The sequence below is a fragment of the Oncorhynchus mykiss genome, chromosome 4 (genome assembly GCF_057628025.1).
Source record: "Oncorhynchus mykiss isolate SJ-2025 chromosome 4, ASM5762802v1, whole genome shotgun sequence".
NCBI lineage: Eukaryota > Metazoa > Chordata > Actinopteri > Salmoniformes > Salmonidae > Oncorhynchus > Oncorhynchus mykiss.
This window is the reverse complement of record NC_143025.1, coordinates 3,769,894-3,789,088: the sequence shown is the minus strand read 5'-3', so window position 1 is coordinate 3,789,088 and position 19,195 is coordinate 3,769,894. Positions and strand designations below refer to the sequence as shown.

The window sequence follows — 19,195 nt, the reverse complement described above, 5'->3', positions numbered from 1 at the left end:
ACCCATTACCTGTATGTCTCCTCTGTCTATGATCAGTAACCCACACTAACCCACTACCTGTAGGCCTCCTCTGTCTAGGATCAGTAACCCACACTAACCCACTACCTGTATGTCTCCTCTGTCTAGGATCAGTAACCCACTACCTGTATGTCTCCTCTGTCTAGGATAAGTAACCCACACTAACCCACTACCTGGATGTCTCCTCTGTCTAGGATCACTAACCCACACTAACCCACTACCTGTATGTCTCCTCTGTCTAGGATCAGTAACCCACTACCTGTATGTCTCCTCTGTCTAGGATCAGTAACCCACTACCTTTATGTCTCCTCTGTCTAGGATCAGTAACCCACTACCTGTAGACCCCCTCTGTCTAGGATCAGTAACCCACACTAACCCACTACCTTTATGTCTCCTCTGTCTAGTATCAGTAACTCACTACCTGTATGTCTCCTCTGTCTAGGATCAGTAACCCACACTAACCCACAACCTGTAGGTCCCCTCTGTCTAGGATCAGTAACCCACTACCTGTATGTCTCCTCTGTCTAGGATCAGTAACCCACACTAACCCACTACCTGGATGTCTCCTCTGTCTAGGATCAGTAACCCACTACCTGTAGGCCTCCTTTGTCTAGGATCAGTAACCCACTACCTGTATGTCTCCTCTGTCTAGGATCAGTAACCCACTACCTGTAGGCCTCCTCTGTCTAGGATCAGTAACCCACTACCTCTATGTCTCCTCTGTCTAGGATCAGTAACCCACTCTAACCCATTACCTGTATGTCTCCTCTGTCTAGGATCAGTAACCCACACTAACCCACTACCATCTATGTCTCCTCTGTCTACGATCAGTAACCCACACTAACCCACTACCTGTATGTCTCCTCTGTCTAGGATCAGTAACCCACACTAACCCACTACCTGTAGGTCCCCTCTGTCTAGGATCAGTTTCCCACTACCTGTATGTCTCCTCTGTCTAGGATCAGTAACCCACTCTAACCCATTACCTGTATGTCTCCTCTGTCTACGATCAGTAACCCACACTAACCCACTACCTGTAGGCCTCCTCTGTCTAGGATCAGTAACCCACACTAACCCACTACCTGTATGTCTCCTCTGTCTAGGATCAGTAACCCACTACCTGTATGTCTCCTCTGTCTAGGATAAGTAACCCACACTAACCCACTACCTGTATGTCTCCTCTGTCTAGGATCAGTAACCCACACTAACCCACTACCTGGATGTCTCCTCTGTCTAGGATCACTAACCCACACTAACCCACTACCTGTATGTCTCCTCTGTCTAGGATCAGTAACCCACTACCTGTATGTCTCCTCTGTCTAGGATCAGTAACCCACTACCTTTATGTCTCCTCTGTCTAGGATCAGTAACCCACTACCTGTAGACCCCCTCTGTCTAGGATCAGTAACCCACACTAACCCACTACCTTTATGTCTCCTCTGTCTAGTATCAGTAACTCACTACCTGTATGTCTCCTCTGTCTAGGATCAGTAACCCACACTAACCCACTACCTGTATGTCTCCTCTGTCAATCCTCTGTCAATCCTCTGTTTTCTACTCAGAGAATGATGCATAGTTATTAGCTAGTAAGTTTCTACTGAAACAAACTGCCTTTGTGTACCTCAGGAATGCGGCCAAGTGCTGTTTGGGTGTGACCACTGTAAGTGACATGTCCTGTTTTTTGGTATCTGCAAAGGATCCAGCTGGGTGGAGACATGCCAGAGAACAGAAACTAGCTGGAGCAGCAGCACCTAAATATCATCAGAAAAGAGTCATGAAACTGGTGGTTATCACTGTCTGCACTCTATGCCTCCACCCATGTCTTCACACAGCTGCTACCTGCCATGTAGACAAAGAGGTTGTACTTTTCTAGAAAAGAAGACCCAACAGTGTTTGTTGAACTTTAGACTCTGCACTGTTGAGTGATGGTCAACTGATCCAGATTTGATCTGATAATAAAGTTGCTGTTTGAATAATCTAGTCTCTCTCCCTATTGGTTAGAATCTCCATGACAGGCCTCCCGAGTTGTCGGTGTCCTAAGGCACTGTATCTTACTGCTGTGCCACTAGAGATCCTGGTTTGAGTCCAAACTCTGTTGACCCAGTAGACCCATGGGGCGGTCCACATTTTGCCCAGCGTTGTCCGGGTTTGGGGAGTGTTTGGCCGGCAGGGATGTCCTTGTGCCAACGCGCACGAGCGACTCCTGTGGCGGGCCGGGCGCAGTGCACGCTGACATGGTCGCCGGGTGTACAGTGCACGCTGACACGGTCGCCGGGTGTACAGTGCACGCTGACACGGTCGCCGGGTGTACAGTGCACGCTGACACGGTCGCCAGTGTTTCCTCCGACACATTGGTGCTTCCGGGTTAAGAGGGCATTGTGTCAAGAAGCAGTGCGGCTTGGTTGGGTTGCGTTTCGGGAGGACGCAAGGCTCTCGACCTTTGCCTCTCGAGTCCTTATGGATGGTTCAGCGATGGGACGAGATTGTAACTACCAATTGGAAACTAGGAAAAAGGGGTAAAAAATACAACTATTTCGGATTTTAAATAAAAAATACAAAATACATTGGAGAGCAGTTCAGCCCAGTGTAATTCAAACGACAAAATACTCAGAAGTAATTCACATATATGTTTCAAATACATATAACATAAATACTGACCACCTCTGTCTACTACCCAACACACTGTCACACTTCCTTTCAAAGAAACCACACCCCCTCTACATACAGAGAACCCAGTCCAATAGGAAGCCACTCCCCCGCTACATACAGGGAACACAGTCCAGAAGGAAGCCACTCCCCCTCTACATACAGAGAACCCAGTCCAGGAGGAAGCCACTCCCCCTCTACATACAGAGAACCCAGTCCAATAGGAAACCACTCCCCCGCTACATACAGAGAACCCAGTCCAATAGGAAACCACACCCCCGCTACATACAGGGAACACAGTCCAGAAGGAAGCCACTCCCCCTCTACATACAGAGAACCCAGTCCAGGAGGAAGCCACTCCCCCTCTACATACAGAGAACCCAGTCCAGTAGGAAGCCACTCCCCCTCTACATACAGAGAACCCAGTCCAGGAGGAAGCCACTCCCTGTCCTCTGGTGTAGAGTTCCATGAAACAGAAAGTAATCTTTCACACTGCCACTGCTTAACCTACGGGAGAGAGCACCAAAATGGCAGAGAATCAGGAACTGTTCTGTTGCTCCATCTGTCTGGATCTACTGAAGGATCCGGTGACTACTGCCTGTGGACACAGTTACTGTATGGGCTGTATTAAAGAAAGCTGGGATCAGGATGATCTGAAAGGGGTCTACAGCTGTCCACAGTGCAGACAGACCTTTATCCCAAGGCCTGTTCTGAACAGGAGCACTGTGCTGACTGAAGTGGTGAAGAAACTGAAGAAGACAGGACTCCAGGCTGCTCCCCCTCAGGCTCTGTGCTATGCTGGACCTGGAGATGTGGCGTGTGATTTCTGCACTGGGACCAGAAAGCAGAAAGCCCTCATGTCCTGTCTGGCGTGTCTGGCCTCTTACTGTGAGACTCACCTCCAACCTCACTATGAATTTCCTGCTTTGAAGAAACACAAGCTGGTCAAAGCCACGGCACAACTACAGGAGAAGATCTGCTCTCATCATGACAAACTGCTGGAGGTTTACTGTCGTACCGATCAGCAGTGTATCTGTCTGCTGTGTACAATGGATGAACATAAAGGCCATGATACAGTGTCAGCTGAGGCAGAGAGGACTGAGAAACAGGTAAGACCAGAACAACTTGTTGGTGACTGTCTGATAAACAAAGAATTTAAGATACAGTAGGAACTAAATCTGTTTGAATATGAGATTCAAATTAAATCAATCCACAGCAGAACAAATATGAACACAAACCTTGAGTATATAGATATGTTAACCCAGATTCTCCAAATGTATCACCATTTTCTAAAGTCAAACACTATTATCATTCTGAATGGCCTTTTATGAGTCCAAAGCTCAGTCTCAACCCCTTGATACATGAAGTCCTACCATAAAAACTATAATCATTCACATAGCAACATAATATAATATTGTAAAGGGACTTCCTCAGGATTGTAGACCTTCCTCTCTATGGGTCCTATGTCACATTACTATACTATTGATCTACTGGACTAATAAAGCTTGATAGCTCATTGAAGAGTGATTCTCCACAGAGGCAGCTGGGGATGAGTCAGCAGAAGGTCCAGCAGAGATTCCAGGAGAGAGAGAAGGAGCTGAAGAATCTCCAAAAAGCTGTGAAGTCTCTCAAGGTGAGTATTGTTGACCAGAGGAGACACACCATTTCACTTCTCTCCTCCAGTCAGAGAGATAGAGGGGCCCCTATCCAATCCCACTGACTGGGCTGCCTCATCACATAACCATGAGTAACCATGACGACTCATGTCCCCTATACATTAAAATGGAACTGTCTCTCTCTCAATTGAATTAAATTCATAGGGCTTTATTGGCATGGAAATATATGTTTACATTGCCAAAGCAAGTGAAATAGACAATAAACAAAAGTGAAATAAACAATCAGAAATGAACAGTAAACATTACACTTGGAAGAGATTTGGGGGATGGGGGAGGGTCTATTAGAAGTTAGTAGGACTCTTTTATTTTCTCAGAAGTACTGAGTTAGGTAGGAGGATTTAGAGGTGTAAACCGTGATTGAACACACTCCAGAACAGTAGGTGGCGCCATGCACCTTTAACGTTGGTTTGTGGACCTCCATTATATCATAGAAGAAGAAGTTGGTCTGTGAGGGTTTTGTTGTTCCTGAGGAGGGCTACTATTCTTTTCTCTTTTGGTTTTCAAGTATTTTCAGAATGTATTAAAGCCAAAGCTAAAGCTTCCCTAAACAATTCAATATCTCAGTCAATATATTTTCTCTGTGATTTATTTTCTCTCCGTCAACCGTTCCATCGCATCTTAACCGTCTTTCCGGGCGGGCACTAGGACCCGGGGGAGGCTGCTGCTGCAGAGGCTGCTGCACCGCTCGTGACTGTCAGTCCTCCTTGTAGCTCATTGGTTAAGCTGTGGCTCGAGACTGTTAACAGTTAACGGACAGGAAACGGCTCTGACAGGACACATTCATGTCGAGGCAGTGATGTGAATGTGTGGTAAGTTAGAATAGAGAGAGAGAGTTTTCACTACTATAGACTTTGGTCATAATCAAAGCTTTGTTAACCAATAGGTTTTTATGTGAGGCTGCCTGTAAGTTACAGTGTAACAGACATTACTAACGGTAACGGTGTCTTTTAAATTCGACATAAGTTATGTGGCGATGATATCTAGTTAACGTTGTATTTAATGTAGTGTAATGACCTGACTAGATCATAAAGGAACAATTGTCCAGACAGAGGATTGAGTTACGTATTGACGGTTTATTAGCAACTTTACACAGGCTACTGTTTGGCCTTAGCTCACGCCAAATAAATGAAAGATACCCCACAAGACCTTCTCTTGTGAAGCCCAGACGTAAGAGAGAGAGAGAGAGAACAAAGGCTGAACCTTAACTTCCAATGCCCCGCCCCCTCCACGCCACTCCGCCAACCACCAGGTTGCCCGGCATCAGAACATCCCAGGCATTCCTGTGATTTTCAGATAGCAGGTTGATTGGCATGTCGGACCCCGCGAACACTGGGAACTGGTAAGTACAACACAACCACCTACTAGCCGAACACATAACACACAGCTGTCTGTGCGGGTCGCTACAGTAGTTTTACTATCTGTGCCAGGCTATAAATGACACAGATAATATCTAGTTAACGTTGTATTTAATGTAGTTTTACTATCTGTGCCAGGCTATAAATGACACAGATAATATCTAGTTAACGTTGTATTTAATGTAGTTTTACTATCTGTGCCAGGCTATAAATGACACAGATAATATCTAGTTAACGTTGTATTTAATGTAGTTTTACTATCTGTGCCAGGCTATAAATGACACAGATAATATCTAGTTAACGTTGTATTTAATGTAGTTTTACTATCTGTGCCAGGCTATAAATGACACAGATAATATCTAGTTAACGTTGTATTTAATGTAGTTTTACTATCTGTGCCAGGCTATAAATGACACAGATAATATCTAGTTAACGTTGTATTTAATGTAGTTTTACTATCTGTGCCAGGCTATAAATGACACAGATAATATCTAGTTAACGTTGTATTTAATGTAGTTTTACTATCTGTACCAGGCTATAAATGACACAGATAATATCTAGTTAACGTTGTATTAAATGTAGTTTTAGGGAGGAGAGTAGAGCAGGACCAAGAGGTGTTCTGTACCTGTCTGTCCAGGAGGGAGGAGAGTAGAGCAGGACCAAGAGGTGTTCTGTACCTGTCTGTTCAGGAGGGAGGAGAGTAGAGCAGGACCAAGAGGTGTTCTGTACCTGTCTGTCCAGGAGGGAGGAGAGTAGAGCAGGACCAAGAGGTGTTCTGTACCTGTCTGTCCAGGAGGGAGGAGAGTAGAGCAGGACCAAGAGGTGTTCTGTACCTGTCTGTCCAGGAGGGAGGAGAGTAGAGCAGGACCAAGAGGTGTTCTGTACCTGTCTGTCCAGGAGGGAGGAGAGTAGAGCAGGACCAAGAGGTGTTCTGTACCTGTCTGTCCAGGAGGGAGGAGAGTAGAGCAGGACCAAGAGGTGTTCTGTACCTGTCTGTCCAGGAGGGAGGAGAGTAGAGCAGGACCAAGAGGTGTTCTGTACCTGTCTGTCCAGGAGGGAGGAGAGTAGAGCAGGACCAAGAGGTGTTCTGTACCTGTCTGTCCAGGAGGGAGGAGAGTAGAGCAGGACCAAGAGGTGTTCTGTACCTGTCTGTCCAGGAGGGAGGAGAGTAGAGCAGGACCAAGAGGTGTTCTGTACCTGTCTGTCCAGGAGGGAGGAGAGTAGAGCAGGACCAAGAGGTGTTCATTACCTGTCTGTCCAGGAGGGAGGAGAGTAGTTCAGGACCAAGAGGTGTTCTGTACCTGTCTGTCCAGGAGGGAGGAGAGTAGAGCAGGACCAAGAGGTGTTCTGTACCTGTCTGTCCAGGAGGGAGGAGAGTAGAGCAGGACCAAGAGGTGTTCTGTACCTGTCTATCCAGGAGGGAGGAGAGTAGAGCAGGACCAAGAGGTGTTCTGTACCTGTCTGTCCAGGAGGGAGGAGAGTAGAGCAGGACCAAGAGGTGTTCTGTACCTGTCTATCCAGGAGGGAGGAGAGTAGAGCAGGACCAAGAGGTGTTCTGTACCTGTCTGTCCAGGAGGGAGGAGAGTAGAGCAGGACCAAGAGGTGTTATGTACCTGTCTATCCAGGGGGGAGGAGAGTAGAGCAGGACCAAGAGGTGTTATGTACTTGTCTGTCCAGGAGGGAGGAGAGTAGAGCAGGACCAAGAGGTGTTCTGTACCTGTCTGTCCAGGAGGGAGGAGAGTAGAGCAGGACCAATAGGTGTTATGTACCTGTCTATCCAGGGGGGAGGAGAGTAGAGCAGGACCAAGAGGTGTTCTGTACCTGTCTGTCCAGGAGGGAGGAGAGTAGAGCAGGACCAAGAGGTGTTCTGTACCTGTCTGTCCAGGAGGGAGGAGAGTAGAGCAGGACCAAGAGGTGTTCTGTACCTGTCTGTCCAGGAGGGAGGAGAGTAGAGCAGGACCAAGAGGTGTTCTGTACCTGTCTGTCCAGGAGGGAGGAGAGTAGAGCAGGACCAAGAGGTGTTCTGTACCTGTCTGTCCAGGAGGGAGGAGAGTAGAGCAGGACCAAGAGGTGTTCTGTACCTGTCTGTCCAGGAGGGAGGAGAGTAGAGCAGGACCAAGAGGTGTTCTGTACCTGTCTATCCAGGGGGGAGGAGAGTAGAGCAGGACCAAGAGGTGTTCTCTACCTGTCTGTCCAGGAGGGAGGAGAGTAGAGCAGGACCAAGAGGTGTTCTGTACCTGTCTGTCCAGGAGGGAGGACAAGGCCTGGTGGACCTGACTCAATGAGGTGCAGAGAGGCTACTGAACCTACTGTCTTTCTCTCTCTCTGTCTCTGTCTCTCTCTCCCTCTCCCTCTCTCTGTCTCTCTCTCTCTCTCTCTCTCTCTCTCTCTCTGTGTATCTCTCTCTCTCTCTCTGTCTCTCTCTCTCTGTCCCTCTCTCTCTCTGTCCCTCTCTCTCTCTCTCTCTCTCTCTGTCCCTCTCTCAATTCAATTAAATTCAATTCAAGGGCTTTATTGGCATGGGAAACATGTGTTAACATTGCCAAAGCAAGTGAGGTAGACAACATACAAAGTGAAAATATAAAGTGAAAAACAACAAAAATTAACAGTAAACATTACACATACAGAGGTTTCAAAACAGTAAAGACATTACAAATGTCATATTATATATATATATACAGTGTTTTAACAATGTACAAATGGTTAAAGGACACAAGATAAAATAAATAAGCATAAATATGGGTTGTATTTACAATGGTGTGTGTTCTTCACTGGTTGCCCTTTTCTCGTGGCAACAGGTCACAAATCTTGCTGCTGTGATGGCACACTGTGGAATTTCACCCAGTAGATATGGGAGTTTTTCAAATTTGGATTTGTTTTCGAATTCTTTGTGGATCTGTGTAATCTGAGGGAAATATGTCTCTCTAATATGGTCATACATTGGGCAGGAGGTTAGGAAGTGCAGCTCAGTTTCCACCTCATTTTGTGGGCAGTGAGCACATAGCCTGTCTTCTCTTGAGAGCCATGTCTGCCTACGGCGGCCTTTCTCAATAGCAAGGCTATGCTCACTGAGTCTGTACATAGTCAAAGCTTTCCTTAATTTTGGGTCAGTCACAGTGGTCAGGTATTCTGCCGCTGTGTACTCTCTGTTTAGGGCCAAATAGCATTCTAGTTTGCTCTGTTTTTTTGTTAATTCTTTCCAATGTGTCAAGTAATTATCTTTTTGTTTTCTCATGATTTGGTTGGGTCTAATTGTGCTGTTGTCCTGGGGCTCTGTAGGGTGTGTTTGTGTTTGTGAACAGAGCCCCAGGACCAGCTTGCTTAGGGGACTCTTCTCCAGGTTCATCTCTCTATAGGTGATGGCTTTGTTATGGAAGGTTTGTGAATCACTTCCTTTTAGGTGGTTGTAGAATTTAACGGCTCTTTTCTGGATTTTGATAATTAGTGGGTATCGGCCTAATTCTGCTCTGCATGCATTATTTGGTGTTCTACGTTGTACACGGAGGATATTTTTGCAGAATTCTGCGTGCAGAGTCTCAATTTGGTGTTTGTCCCATTTTGTGAAGTCTTGGTTGGTGAGCGGACCCCAGACCTCACAACCATAAAGGGCAATGGGCTCTATGACTGATTCAAGTATTTTTAGCCAAATCCTAATTGGTATGTTGAAATTTATGTTTCTTTTGATGGCATAGAATGCCCTTCTTGCCTTGTCTCTCAGATCGTTCACAGCTTTGTGGAAGTTACCTGTGGCGCTGATGTTTAGGCCAAGGTATGTATAGTTTTTTGTGTGCTCTAGGGCAACAGTGTCTAGATTGAATTTGTATTTGTGGTCCTGGTGACTGGACCTTTTTTGGAACACCATTATTTTGGTCTTACTGAGATTTACTGTCAGGGCCCAGGTCTGACAGAATCTGTGCATAAGATCTAGGTGCTGCTGTAGGCCCTCCTTGGTTGGTGACAGAAGCACCAGATCATCGGCAAACAGCAGACATTTGACTTCGGATTCTAGCAGGGGGAGGCCGGGTGCTGCAGACTTTTCTAGTGCCCGCGCCAATTCGTTGATATATATGTTGAAGAGGGTGGGGCTTAAACTGCATCCCTGTCTAACCCCACGACCCTGTGTGAAGAAATGTGTGTTTTTTGCCAATTTTAACCGCACACTTGTTGTTTGTGTACATGGATTTTATAATGTCGTATGTTTTACCCCCAACACCACTTTCCATCAGTTTGTATAGCAGACCCTCATGCCAGATTGAGTCGAAGGCTTTTTTGAAATCAACAAAGCATGAGAAGACTTTGCCTTTGTTTTGGTTTGTTTGGTTGTCAATTAGGGTGTGCAGGGTGAATACATGGTCTGTTGTACGGTAATTTGGTAAAAAGCCAATTTGACATTTGCTCAGTACATTGTTTTCATTGAGGAAATGTACGAGTCTGCTGTTAATAATAATGCAGAGGATTTTCCCAAGGTTACTGTTGACACATATTCCACGGTAGTTATTGGGGTCAAATTTGTCTCCACTTTTGTGGATTGGGGTGATCAGTCCTTGGTTCCAAATATTGGGGAAGATGCCAGAGCTAAGTATGATGTTAAAGAGTTTTAGTATAGCCAATTGGAATTTGTTGTCTGTATATTTGATCATTTCATTGAGGATACCATCAACACCACAGGCCTTTTTGGGTTGGAGGGTTTTTATTTTGTCCTGTAACTCATTCAATGTAATTGGATAATCCAGTGGGTTCTGGTAGTCTTTAATAGATGATTCTAAGATCTGTATTTGATCATGTATATGTTTTTGCTCTTTATTCTTTGTTATAGAGCCAAAAAGATTGGAGAAGTGGTTTACCCATACATCTCCATTTTGGATAGATAATTCTTCTTGTTGTTGTTTGTTTAGTGTTTTCCAATTTTCCCAGAAGTGGTTAGAGTCTATGGATTCTTCAATTGCATTGAGCTGATTTCTCTCTCTCTCTGTCCCTCTCTCTCTCTCTCTGTCTCTCTCTCTCTCTCTCTCTCTCTCTCTCTCTCTGTCCCTCTCTCTCTCTCTCTGTCTCTCTCAAATTCAAATTCAAATTCAAATTCAAGCTGCTTTATTGGCATGAAAAACATTGTGTCAATATTGCCAAAGCAACAATGTATACAATATACATTGTAACAAAATTGTAAATGATATCAAATAATAATATAAAATGGTAGTAAATAATAATACAAAAATAAATACAATAAAATGGTAACAGTCTACAGTAAACATTAATAATTATAGTAATAACAATAATAGTAATAATAAGTAAGTTACTGTTTACTATGCAGATGTTATTATTCAGTGTCCCTCAGGCTATGGCAGGAAAATACATATTTGGCTGCAAGAGGAGCCATTGCTCCTTCGCCCATGAGTATTCTTAGTTTTTCCTCTGGGTTCAATTTGTAAAAATGTGGAATATATGTAGTCATTTCTGTGAATAATGAATCTCTTTGTGAGGAATATTTATCACAGTAAAGGAGAAAGTGCATCTCTGTCTCTCTCTCTCTCTCTCTCTCTCTCTCTCTCTCTCCAGCGCTCTGCACAGTCAGCAGTGGAGGACAGTGATCAGATCTTTACTGAGCTGATCCGCTCCATTGAGAGAAGGAGCTCTGAGGTGAAGGAGCTGATCAGAGCCCAAGAGAAGGCTCAAGTGAGTCAAGCTGAAGGACTCCTGGAGCAACTGAAGCAGGAGATAGCTGAGCTGAGGAAGAGAAGCACTGAGCTGGAGCAGCTCTCACACACAGAGGATCACATCCATCTCCTCCAGGTAACTAAACTGTCTTGTTACATGTGATATGAAATTAACTTCATGGGAAACTATTCATCTCAATCATTATGTTGTCCTGTCTCTCTGTCCGTCCCTCTCTCTGTCTGTCCGCCCCTCTCTCTCTCTCTCTGTCCGTCCCTCTCTCTCTGTCCGTCCCTCTCTCTCTGTCAGTCTCCCTCTCTCTGTCCGCCCCTCTCTCTCTCTGTCCGCCCCTCTCTCTCTCTCTCTGTCCGTCCCTCTCCCTGTCCGTCCCTCTCCCTCTCTCTCTGTGTGTCACTCTCTCTCTGTCCGTCCCTGTCGCTCCCTCTCTCTCTCTGTCTGTCCGTTCCTCTCTCTCTGTGCGTCACTCTCTCTCTGTCGTCCCTCTCTCTCTGTCCGTCCCTGTCGCTCCCTCTCTCTCTCTGTCTGTCCCTTCCTCTCTCTCTGTCCGTCCCTCTCTCTCTCTCTGTCCGTCCCTCTCTCTCTCTCTGTCCATCCCTCTCTCTCTCTGTCCATCCCTCCCTCTCTCTGTCCGTCCCTCTCCCTCTCGGTCCGTCCCTCTCTCTCTCTGTCCGTCCCTTTCTCTCTCTGTTCGCCCCTCTCTCTCTCTGTCGTCCCTCTCTCTCTCTGTCCTTCCCCCTCTCTCTCTCTCTCTGTCCGTCCCTCTCTCTCTCTCTGTCTGTCCCTCTCTCTCTCTCTGTCTGTCCCCCTCTCTCTCTCTTTCTCTCTCTCTCTCTGTCCGTCCCTCTCTCTCTCTCTCTGTCCATCCCTCTCTCTCTCTCTCTCTCTCTGTCTGTCCGTCCCTCTCTCTCTCTCTCTCTCTCTGTCCGTCCCTCTCTCTCTCTGTCCGTCCCTCTCTCTCTCTGTCTGTCCCTCTCTCTCTCTCTGTCCATCCCTCTCTCTCTCTGTCCGTCCCTCTCTCTCTGTGTCCGTCCCTCTATCTGTCCGTCTCACTCTCTCTCTGTCCGTCTCACTCTCTCTCTGTCTGTCCCTCTCTCTCTCTCTCTCTCTCTCTCTCTGTCCGTCCCTCTCTCTCTCTCTCTCTCTGTCCGTCCCTCTCTCTCTCTCTCTCTCTCTCTGTCCGTCCCTCTCTCTCTCTCTCTCTCTCTGTCCGTCCCTCTCTCTCTCTCTCTCTGTCCGTCCCTCTCTCTCTCTCTCTCTCTGTCCGTCCCTTTCTCTCTCTCTCTCTGTCCGTCCCTCTCTCTCTCTCTGTCCGTCCCTCTCTCTCTCTCTGTCCGTCCCTCTCTCTCTCTGTCTGTCCCTCTCTCTCTGTGTCCGTCCCTCTATCTGTCCGTCCCACTCTCTCTCTGTCCGTCCCTCTCTCTCTCTGTCTGTCCCTCTCTCTCTCTGTCCGTCCCTCTCTCTCTGTCCGTCCCTCTCTCTCTCTCTCTGTCCGTCCCTTTCTCTCTCTGTTCGCCCCTCTCTCTCTCTGTCGTCCCTCTCTCTCTCTGTCCTTCCCCCTCTCTCTCTCTCTCTGTCCGTCCCTCTCTCTCTCTCTGTCTGTCCCTCTCTCTCTCTCTGTCTGTCCCCCTCTCTCTCTCTTTCTCTCTCTCTCTCTGTCCGTCCCTCTCTCTCTCTCTCTGTCCATCCCTCTCTCTCTCTCTCTCTCTCTGTCTGTCCGTCCCTCTCTCTCTCTCTCTCTCTCTGTCCGTCCCTCTCTCTCTCTGTCCGTCCCTCTCTCTCTCTTTCTGTCCCTCTCTCTCTCTCTGTCCATCCCTCTCTCTCTCTGTCCGTCCCTCTCTCTCTGTGTCCGTCCCTCTATCTGTCCGTCTCACTCTCTCTGTCCGTTTCACTCTCTCTCTGTCTGTCCCTCTCTCTCTCTCTCTCTCTCTCTCTCTGTCCGTCCCTCTCTCTCTCTCTCTCTCTCTCTGTCCGTCCCTCTCTCTCTCTCTCTCTCTGTCCGTCCCTTTCTCTCAAATTCAAATTCAAATTCAAGCTGCTTTATTGGCATGAAAAACATTGTGTCAATATTGCCAAAGCAACAATGTATACAATATACATTGTAACAAAATTGTAAATGATAGCAAATAATAATATAAAATGGTAGTAAATAATAATACAAAAATAAATACAATAAAATGGTAACAGTCTACAGTAAACATTAATAATTATAGTAATAACAATAATAGTAATAATAAGTAAGTTACTGTTTACTATGCAGATGTTATTATTCAGTGTCCCTCAGGCTATGGCAGGAAAATACATATTTGGCTGCAAGAGGAGCCATTGCTCCTTCGCCCATGAGTATTCTTAGTTTTTCCTCTGGGTTCAATTTGTAAAAATGTGGAATATATGTAGTCATTTCTGTGAATAATGAATCTCTTTGTGAGGAATATTTATCACAGTAAAGGAGAAAGTGCATCTCTGTCTCTACCTCCCCTGTCATGCAGTGACCACATACACGCTCCTCTTTGGGTAGCCATGTCTTTTTATGTCTGCCGGTTTCTATTGCCAATCGGTGGTCACTCAGCCTGTACTTGGTAAGGATCTGTCTCTGCTTCGTATCTCTGACAGAGTAGAGATAATCAGCCAATTCATATTCTCTGTTTAGGGTCAGATAGCAATTTAGTCGGCTTTGGGATTTTGTTTCGTTTTTCCAGTATTGTAAGTATGATTCCTTTGATTGGTTCATGATTTTGCTTATTGGAATTCTTTCTTTTGAAGCAGTGCTGGTGTCAGCTTGGTTGGTGAGGTCCAACACCAGCTGACTGAGAGGGCTCGTTTCTGGGCTCAGCTCTTGGGCTTGAAGTGCTTTAAATTGCAGACTCAAATTTGGACTTGAATTTAGATGTAGCCAAAATTTTAATGATCTTTTCTGTATTTTCATTATTACTGGAAAACGGCCCAATTCTGCCCTACATGCATTAGTTGGTGTATTTCTCTGGACTTGTAGAATTTTCCGACAGAATTCTGCATGTAGGGTTTCAATTGGATGTTTGTCCCACATTTTAAAATCCAGTTTATTGAGTGGCCCCCAAACCTCACTTCCATAAAGTGCTATTGGTAGGATTACACTGTCAAATATTTTAGTCCAAATTCTAATTGGGATGTTGATTTTGAATAATTTCATTTTTATTGCATACATTGCTCTGCGGGCTTTTTCTTTGAGTGCCTTCACTGCCATATTAAAGTTTCCCGATGCAGATATGGTCAGACCAAGGTAGGTGTAATTTTTTGTGTGTTCAATTAAGGTGTTGTTCAGGGTGAATTTACATTTTTGTTTCTGACATCTGGGTTTTTTTTGGAAAATCATGATTTTAGTTTTTTGGAAATTTACTGCCAGGGCCCAATTATGGCAATATTGCTCCAGAATATTAATGTTTTGTTGAAGACCTTCTTTGGTTGGTGATAGAAGTACCAAGTCATCAGCATATAGCAGGTATTTCACCTCTGTGTCAAATAGTGTGAGTCCTGGGGCTGGAGATTGGTCCAACATGTCTGCTAATTCATTGATATAAATGTTGAAAAGATTTGGACTCAAATTGCAGCCTTGTCTCACACCTCGACATTGTGAAAAAAATTCTGTTCTTTGGTTTTTGATTTTTATTGCACACTTGTTTTCTGTGTACATACATTTTATTAAGTCATACACCTTACCACCAAGCCCACTTTGTAGAATTTTGTAGAATAGCCCTTCGTGCCAAATCGAATCAAATGCTTTTTTAAAGTCAATAAAGCAAGCAAAGATTTTGCCCTCTTTTTTTTGGTGGACGTGTTTATTAATTAGTGTGTGTAAGGTGTATATATGGTCAGTAGTGCGATGGTTAGGGAGAAAGCCAATTTGACATTTACTTATTACATTTTTTTCTTGAAGAAAGGTTTGAATTCTTGAATTCAAAATGCTACAGAAAATCTTTCCCAAGTTACTGTTGACGCAAATTCCCCTGTAATTATTGGGGTCTGATTTGTCTCCACTTTTGTGGATAGGGGAGATGAGCCCCTGGTTCCAGACATCAGGGAAGCAGCCAGAAGTTAAAACCATGTTGAACAATTTAAGCACAGCATTTTGCAACTCAGGTGTGCTGTTTTTCAGCATTTCATTTCTGATGTTGTCTACACCACAAGCCTTTTTTGATTTAATAGATTTTAGCTTTTCATTTAGTTCTTGTTGGGTTATTGGGTAATCTAATGGATTTTGGTTGTTTTTAATGACTGATTCCAGGATGTTCAATTTTTCTTTAATTTCTAATTGGTTCTGGTTTAAGTCTTTTTGTGGGATGTTTTTGTATAGATTATCAAAGTAAGTTTTCCAAATTCCTACATCTTGTATGGCTAATTCTTGTGGCTTTGTTGTGCTTAAATTGTTCCACATGTCCCAGAACTGATTTTGGTCAATTGCGTTTTCAATTTCATCAAGTGTCTTGTTGGTATAATTCAATTTCTTGCATTTCAGTGTTTGTTTATACTGTTTCAGAGTTTCAAAGTATTCATATCGTAGCTCTGGGTTGTTTTGCTGCTTATGTTTTTTGTTTGACATTTGTCTTAGGTGTTTTCTAATTGTTTTACATTCATTATCAAACCATTTGTCAGAAACATTTTGATTTTTGCTTCTGATGTTGCATTGCTTTGGTTTTCTCAAATTTGCTTTCGATGCTGCTTTTTGGAATATGCAGTTGATGTTTTGGGTAGCTGAATTGACACCATCTTTATTGTTTTGGTACTGTGAGTTATTGAAAAACTGTATAGAGTTCATCATTTCATTTGAGTTCAATGTTTCAATGAATGCCTCTGCACTGTTTGGAGCCCATCTGAACGATTGGTTTATGTTGTAAAGTTTATTGGGCTGTTTTTTTGAATGAATATTGCCGGTTAATTTCTTCAGAAACACGTTGATCTGACTGTGATCTGACAATGGTGTCTGTGGTCTGACAGTGAATGCACTAATGGAGGAGGGGTCAATGTCAGTGATGGCATAATCGACTACACTTGTCCCAAGAGCTGAGCAGTAAGTAAACTGACCTAAAGAGTCCCCTCTGATTCTACCATTAAGCATGTACAGGCCTAAGGCTCGACAGAGATGTACTAACTCTTTTCCATTTTTGTTCAGTATTTGGTCAGGACTGTTTCTATTATTTATAATAGGGCTACTGTACAAGGAGGGGTGTCCAAATATGTGGTGGTTACCTCCCGCATCAGTGTAGTCAGGCTCAGAACCTGTTCTTGCATTGAAATCTCCACAAAGAAGCACTTTACCCTGCGCCTGAAATGTAATGATTTCTGTCTGGAGATTGTCAAAAAACTGATCATCATAATATGATGAATCTGAAGGAGGAGCATAAGCTGCACATATGTATACATCATTGTCACAATAGATTGTACCTTTGTTAAGTTTTAGCCAAATGTGAGTGGTACCTTTTTTCATTTCATTCAGTGCTAAGTCCTGCTTATGCCAAATGATGATTCCACCTGAGTCTCGGCCCCGTTTAACATTTTTATGTTTGATTGATGGTAGTAAACTTTCTCTATAGCCTGAGGGACACTGAGTATCTATGTCTCCACGACACCATGTTTCCAGTAGGATTATGATGTCCTGTCCCTTGATGTTTTTAATCAATTCTGGATTAGTTGTTTTATAACCAAAATGTGAAGAGTATAGGCCCTGGATATTCCAAGAGCTGATAGTTAATGATCTCATTTATAATAAGTGATATTCACTGGTTTGAGTAAAGTACATCGAAAAAAACAAAAAAAATAAAATATGTATATATACATATATATACATACATACATACACACATACATATATATACATACATATATACACATATACATACATATATACATACACATACATAAATATATATACATATATACATACATACACATACATACACATACACACATACATACATACATACATACACACACACACACACACATACATACACACACACACACATACATACATACATATATATATACATATATATACACATACACATACATATATATATATATATATATATATACACACATACATGCACATACACATATACACACATACATACATACATACACACACACGCGCACACACACACACACACACACCATTACATATAATAATTATTATAATACCGGTGTCAATACATTTAGGAATATTTGTAAACAAATTAATAAGAATGGAATAAGATTGCATTGTACTTATGTTATGTGCAATCTGCAACCCTGTGTGTTTGTGTGTGTGTGTGTGCGCGTGCGTGCCCGTGTGTGAATTAAAGGGACTGTCTAGCTCAGTAGTCTGCATATTAGTTGCAGTAGTTGGCGCACCTCTCCTATCTCTGATTGTTCTAGGGGTCTTCTGCCAGAGGTTACCTCAGCATATGTAGGCTGACGATCTAATTGATACATGGTGTGGACTGCATCATGTGGTCTACTTCCCTGAAGGGCAGTGTTCTGACCGACCCTGGAGTAGTGGTCAGAGCTGTGTTGTGATGGGCTGGGTCTAGTAGAGCTGTGTTGTGATGGGACAGGTCTAGTAGAGCTGTGTTGTGATGGGCCGGGTCTAGTAGAGCTGCGTTGTGATGGGCCGGGTCTAGTAGAGCTGTGTTGTGATGGGCCGGGTCTAGTAGAGCTGTGTTGTGATGGGCCGGGTCTAGTAGAGCTTTGTTGTGATGGGCCAGGTCTAGTAGAGCTGTGTTGTGATGGGCCAGGTCTAGTAGAGCTGTGTTGTGATGGGCCAGGTCTAGTAGAGCTTTGTTGTGATGGGCCAGGTCTAGTAGAGCTGTGTTGTGATGGGCCGGGTCTAGTAGAGCTGTGCTGTGTTGGGCCTGGTCTAGTAGAGCTGTGCTGTGTTGGGCCTGGTCTAGTAGAGCTGTGCTGTAATAAGCCATATCTGGCTCTTTTCTCCTCGGGATGGTGGAGGTACTGTTGTTTCAGAAGGTGGGGCGGGGGACCTTTGTTGCTGGGGTGATGGGTGTGTGGGTCCCTGCCAAGTGTTGCATCTTTTAGGTCCTTGGCAAAGGTTCTGATACTGTCCTGATCAAGATGTATATTATCATATAAGTGTTGACATGTCAGAGTGGGGTGGTGAGCCGTTCTGACGTTGAGCAGTGAGGCACAGTCCACAGTGATCTGTTGATTTATTTTGTCAATCAACTTTTCTGGGAAGTCTTTTCTTGGTAGGAGGGTGGACACAACTATATTGGTTGTTGGGAACATAGCCTGTGCCCGTTCTGCCACTCTTCTCACTGCCCCAGATACATTTTCACCTTTGGCATGAAGGTCGTTTGTGCCAGTGTGGATGATGATGTTGTCAGGGGTGTTAATCCTGGTCTGACTGAGTAGCTGCATTGCACTCTCAGTTGTAGGACACCAGAACTTATACACCTGGTGTCTAGGGAATAATCTTTCCTGGACTAAGAACTTCCCATTTGAATCAATTAGAATTGCAGTTGTGGGTGATTGTCTGGGTGGAGCAGACTGGGAGGCTGGTATTCTGACCTGGGCTGGAGCAGACTGGGAGGCTGGTAGGTTAACCTGGGCTGGAGCAGACTGGGAGGCTGGTATTCTGACCTGGGCTGGAGCAGACTGGGAGGCTGGTAGGTTGACCTGGGCTGGAGCAGACTGGGAGGCTGGTAGGTTAACCTGGGCTGGAGCAGACTGGGAGGCTGGTATTCTGACCTGGGCTGGAGCAGACTGGGAGGCTGGTAGGTTGACCTGGGCTGGAGCAGACTGAGAGGCTGGTAGGTTGACCTGGGCTGGAGCAGACTGGTAGGCTGGTGCAGTGTCACCCGG

At 44.7% G+C, this 19,195-nt stretch overlaps 1 protein-coding gene and 1 long non-coding RNA gene across 4 annotated transcripts in view; both read left to right on the top strand.

Annotated features, from left to right (window-relative positions):
- The window catches only part of LOC110515277 (E3 ubiquitin-protein ligase TRIM16), a 150,534-nt gene that overhangs the window by 124,328 nt on the left and 7,011 nt on the right, over nt 1-19,195 (top strand). For 2 of the 3 annotated variants that reach the window (XM_090230851.1, XM_090230852.1), the window contains one exon: nt 11,249-11,482. In XM_090230851.1, the coding sequence (XP_090086977.1) occupies nt 11,249-11,482 (234 nt within the window). Of the gene's footprint in view, nt 1-3,100; nt 3,774-4,201; nt 4,298-11,248; nt 11,483-19,195 lie in introns of those variants that run through there. The other variant, XM_090230854.1, reaches the window with a different exon arrangement.
- LOC149983654 (uncharacterized) lies at nt 5,024-5,466 on the top strand. Its single transcript, XR_016495032.1, has 2 exons — nt 5,024-5,149; nt 5,434-5,466. It is a non-coding gene; the product is annotated as an uncharacterized LOC149983654 (long non-coding RNA).